General features: G+C 32.0%; 1 protein-coding gene across 1 annotated transcript; it reads left to right on the plus strand.

Moving 5' to 3' along the window:
- Positions 1 to 2,513: 2,513 nt before the first annotated feature.
- On the plus strand, positions 2,514 to 3,422 carry TRIADDRAFT_14401 (uncharacterized protein; the record flags this gene model as incomplete). The annotated part of the gene is made up of 1 exon (XM_002115283.1): positions 2,514 to 3,422. A coding segment is annotated over one exon (909 nt), but the record flags the coding sequence as incomplete, so codon positions are not given.
- Positions 3,423 to 5,437: the final 2,015 nt, after the last annotated feature.

Raw genomic sequence — 5,437 nt, forward strand, 5'->3', positions numbered from 1 at the left:
GATTAACATAACACTTCTAGCCTTGAACCGCTTGATCAATTTTAAAGTTCAACCTTGACCTAAATAAATGATTTAGTGATAAGATCAGCAAATCATTGGATTAACAGTTCCTCCCGGAACCGTTTATGTATTTTTCATTTAATTTTAACTTTAATGGCATGAAAGTGAAAAATTAACTAATGTACGGCCGACAGTACGGTTTCTACTTTAACGCACATGTTCGGATATTCAAACTTACTTGTTAGCCATACTAGAATTGCCAATCCAGCTAAAACTTGTGATAGGTTCAGGTTTGTTTTTTATTAGGAGAAAACAACAGATAGACCATTGTCACCCACACGAGTAATACCACTGACTACTCTCTTCTAATGTGAGCGAACAACTAACTTACCAGCTACTTAGTCACCAACTAACTATGGATACTGTAAGCAAGACTAACAACTTCCTCACAAGTATAATAAGCGGCTTGTTGTAAGATTAGTTTATGAGCTTTTACTTCTGGTCATACCACGAGAGTAATACTGCCATGTCTACAATAGTGGAAGAAATTTTCGAGCTCATTTCATTTAATTTTGATCCAACCACGAAACTTATACATGTAAATTCTACAGTAGTCATAAGAGCCTTGAGGTCATCATAATTAAATCCATATAAGACGTACTTTACCTCAAGACTAAACGTACAAGTATCATATCGAGTATATTATGCCTTTAATCTCTCTGCTATATATAACTATACAACTAATACAAGAAAAGTACGATGTATTTCATCCTCACAAATTGCGATTTGCAACACTTTTAGGCAAAAAAACAACTTTATCTGCTTAAATCATTGCAATATTCTTAGTTGTATTTTGCTGTATTATGACTTTATTATTAGAACATCATTGCTACAGTATAACGACATTAACGACACCAGCAAAGCATACCATTATATAAATAGTAATGAAAGCATGCACAGATAGAATTGAGAGATTAATGACGGTTTCTTATCTAATCTGAGATAAAAAAAATTACGTAAGTAAGTAAAATGCATTCCATTAATAAATAAAGTACCGTATTTGAAAAATTGATAGAAGCAGCACTATAATTATACATACACGACTTATACATGTTTAACGAGTGTATTGACAACTTACCGATTTCAATAAAGAATATTAAAAGTAGGATCGTGCAACAAAATTTAATCTATGAATTAGGAAATTATACGAATAAAACACATAAAATAACAATTAGCAAAGAAAATGAATTGAAATACAAACTTAGCACCATAAAGATTCCAACATTAAAATTTTACATTAAGTTGCTAGAACGACACGACAAAAACTTGGTTTCTGATACTCTTATTACAACCAAATCTTTAACCTACATTGACAGAATCAAACAGTATCCTTGATATTCTGTGATAAATCTATTGCAACATGGTATATCTAACAACTAATAATCGCGTTATGAATTTCGTAAGATTGATCTTACCAATATTGTTCGCCTCCTTTACAATATTATAGTTGTTATATTAGAATCGTCACTCTTTGAATAAATATTATAAACTTCTAATTATTTTACTACGCTCTACATTATGCAGCTGAATCATTTAAGAAAAATTCATTAGCTTTGATATCAACAAGCGGATTGCGTGAACGTTGTACATAGATTACGTAGAAGTTGAAATTTTCTATTTTTAACTCTTAACTTGGCCACCTACGCTTTCAGAAATGAAATTTTAATCTTTAGTCATATGTGTTAACCTATTTACTGTAGCAATACTACTATAGGGCCCTCTTTATGTTATAATTGTCAATTCTTGAACTAGCATTTTTATTGGGGATAAGCTATTTATATTATTGCCTTTACATTTACCACATGTAGCGTTTTCAATCATAGCAAAGTTTAAAAATAACACTCAAATTATTACTAATTACCGTAACGAATTGGGTATCGCATAAATTCAATTACTACGTGAACTTTGATAGAACTATAATAGAGAAAAAATAAAACACATTTATAGATTAATTTATGTCAATAATGATGCACCAGGTGTTTTCATTATCAAAGGCTTCTTTAGACCATTTTTGTAATAAAGCCAATAATAAAAACAGTATGGCCAGCGATTTAACCTATGATTAATTCCTACTGTAACTTAATTAAATAGAATTAGTAATACATAATATGAGAAAATAATGAATATAAGTATCTTTAATAACCATAGTTCGATGGAAAACAAAAAATCATTTACTAGCCAATTATACCATATAAAATTATTATTTTTTTTTCGTAGGTACAAAAATATTTTACACAAGCGTAAGCTTATTGGTGAGCTGATTAATTTACTACCGAATCATCCTTTTAAATATAACGACCTAATCATCTTTCCACATTATCGCTTAAGCTCGGTAAGATCGCAGCTACTTGGTGAAAGAGGTCGACTTCAAATCGATAAGCTATAAAGAGTATATTTAAATTGAAAGTGAAGCATAAAAAATGGGACCATCACCAATTGTCGATATCGGTATTGCTGTAATTTATATAATCATGTTGGCAATTTCTATACCCGGTAATGCCTTAATAGCATTAGTCATTTTTAAAGAGGCTCCTTTACGCACTCCGATGAATTTATTGGTTTGTAATATAGCAATAGCAAGTCTACTGATTGGCATAATGAGAGTTCCATTTAAAATTTTCTCTCTAATGCATTTCAATATGGATTATCCCTTTTCTGTCGCCATGTGTCAATTCCAGCAGTTATTACCGACCGCTGGAGTAATGGTCATTTCGTTAACTTTAACAACTATCTGCGTAGATCGCTATATAGCGATTGTCCATCCTCTTAAAAAATACTTAAAACTTAGTAAATGTAGAACTACCTTTCTCATATTTGGCTATTGGATGTTATCACTAGCATACTTTGCACCTTATGCTAGCTTTAACGAATTATATGAATATCAATCCAGAAATTATTGTATACCAATCTATCCAGAGTCGCCGGATGATATTGTCCTTACTAGAAATGAAACAACCGGTAAAGCTTTATCTTCAATCGAATTGTCAAGGCTGATTAATTGGATCTTCTTTGGATCGCTAGCCTTTTTAATACCAGCGCTTATCATGATTGTGCTATATTCGAAAACCATCTACACATTATGGTTTAGTAAAGCTCCATGTGATCGTACTCAAATCAATATTCACCACTTACAAGAAAGGCTGAGAAAAAATAGGAAAGCTATTAAATTACTCGTCGCTTGCTTCCTATCATTCATTATCTTCAATACCCCTTATTATACTATTTTTCTCCTTATGGATTTAAAGCAACTAACAATAGATCGTGCTTACAGCGGAATTCTTATTAACATTTTAATATTTTTCAATTACTCTTCCATCGCTTATAATGCAATCATTTATGGCTACTTTAATTTAAGTATAAGAGAGCGCATATTGGTAGCATGTAAAATATCAGTTCGAAAAGCATCCTATCGTATTATAAGTAGATTTAGCAAATCTGAACATATTGAAATATCTACTGTTTAAGTTATGAACAAGTTTCTAGATATTACCTGATTAATTGCTTATTTTTTTTAATTATCTGCGATAATTTCGCGCTAATCAATACACAGTATTGTATGGACCTTGTGTTTTCTACAATAATGCATCGAAGAGTAATCGATGCCATAAAATGAGCTACCATATCATATAGTAAATGATAAGGTTTCGTCTTGAGCAACAGACTCAGAATTAAGATTAGATCCAAAGGATTCTACATGTATATTAAAGTATCTGAAAAGTTACTTACAGCACAGCTATAATAATTATGCTAACAACATCATCAAGAAATTTCTAAAACAAATGATTAAAAGGTTACTGTCAAGAAATTAGACTCATTATCGGTACACACATAGGCGATATTCACTTTGGAAAAGTACTTTAATCTATCAGGCATAAGTGAAATACTTACAGCTCTACCAATAAATGATTGTTATAGCAAACTACCCCCCCCCCCCAACCAGACAATTTCTGATGAATTATCTCTTCTTGCTATCTTTATAATATACGTAAAATGTCGGTTTGGTACATTGTCACAATTCACTGTAAGTTTGAATAGCTGTTGTACGTATTAATTATACAAATGATAGTTAATTATTATCAATGCTTACATATTCGGGCATCAAAATTGATTAAATTGTGTTACTATAATTTCCTTTTACTCGCCTTGGTCATTTTTTTTGAAGATCAGCCAAATCCGATCGTAGCAAGTAATGTTGTTAAATTCCGGACTACAATACAAATATTATGATAGTAGTGTAAAAGAACATTATATAATAACCTGGCTGTTTACTACCTGTAAGACACAGCTCCTTCTCACTCCTTACCGAAAATTTATTTTTAATTAATGATATAATAAAGAAGTTCAAATGGAGTATAATAAGGAAAATCTATTCTACTTCTTTGGTCAATTGATTGCAAAATGTGCTTTTCGATATAGTTTCTCTATATATGTACTGTATGTCAGCTGTTTGTGTCCTATGTATTAAACAAAATTTGGAGAGAAACTATGGTGCAAGAAACATACTGTAATAATGCTATCTTAATAAGTCATCAATGAATTCTTTATCCTTTTCTTCCGTCAAATTGCAGCATTTATAAAGGCAGAAACATTAGTCTACAATAGAAGGTCCAGTACTTTGCCATAACGCATACTATAATATCTATCAAACTTTTTTGATCACCATTCCTGCATTTACGTTGGCATCTGCAATACATATAGGTACAAAATTAATGTTGTCTTACTTGCAGTGTCTTACTATTGGAAGTGCTTCACTCATGCATACGATTGTCAAGCTAAAGAATGGGTTCTGTATGTATGAGAGCCAGCAAAGTGGAGTAAAATGACAGATGCATACAAGTAATTATGCATATCGGATGCATTACTTGTCCGCATTATTATTAATGCTTGCGTTGTTTGTGCGCCTATTCATACAGACAAGTAATAAAATTAAATAAAATAAATCCTGAATGCATGCATTGGCTGTACTGTAGACACTGTACAGTACAGTTATGCTACGCCAGTTCAATATCATATCATGCTAATGTTTATAACCCATTAAAAAAAAAAAACAATAATGGCTTTACTTGCAGTTCACTACTTCATTTTAGATTGCCTTTTGCGACAGTTAGGAAAATAATTCGATCAAGCGCTCAAGACGAGGCTAATGAGCATTACTAAGTCAGACATTAAAAATAAGCCTACAGAACTGTTAGTAGGGACTACCAAGAAGAAAGGGACGGACCGACAACGGTCGTTCAGTGTACTAAAAATGAGTGGGCTGACTATCTTGCTAGTCATCTCGGCTGAACCTCTTTACAGTACTGTATGTCTGGAACGATACACTGTACGGTTTCGCTGCTAGCGTATAGTAGAATGACCAGAAAAATGATCAGCCTAT

The sequence above is a fragment of the Trichoplax adhaerens genome, genomic scaffold (genome assembly GCF_000150275.1).
Source record: "Trichoplax adhaerens TRIADscaffold_10 genomic scaffold, whole genome shotgun sequence".
Lineage (NCBI taxonomy): Eukaryota > Metazoa > Placozoa > Uniplacotomia > Trichoplacea > Trichoplacidae > Trichoplax > Trichoplax adhaerens.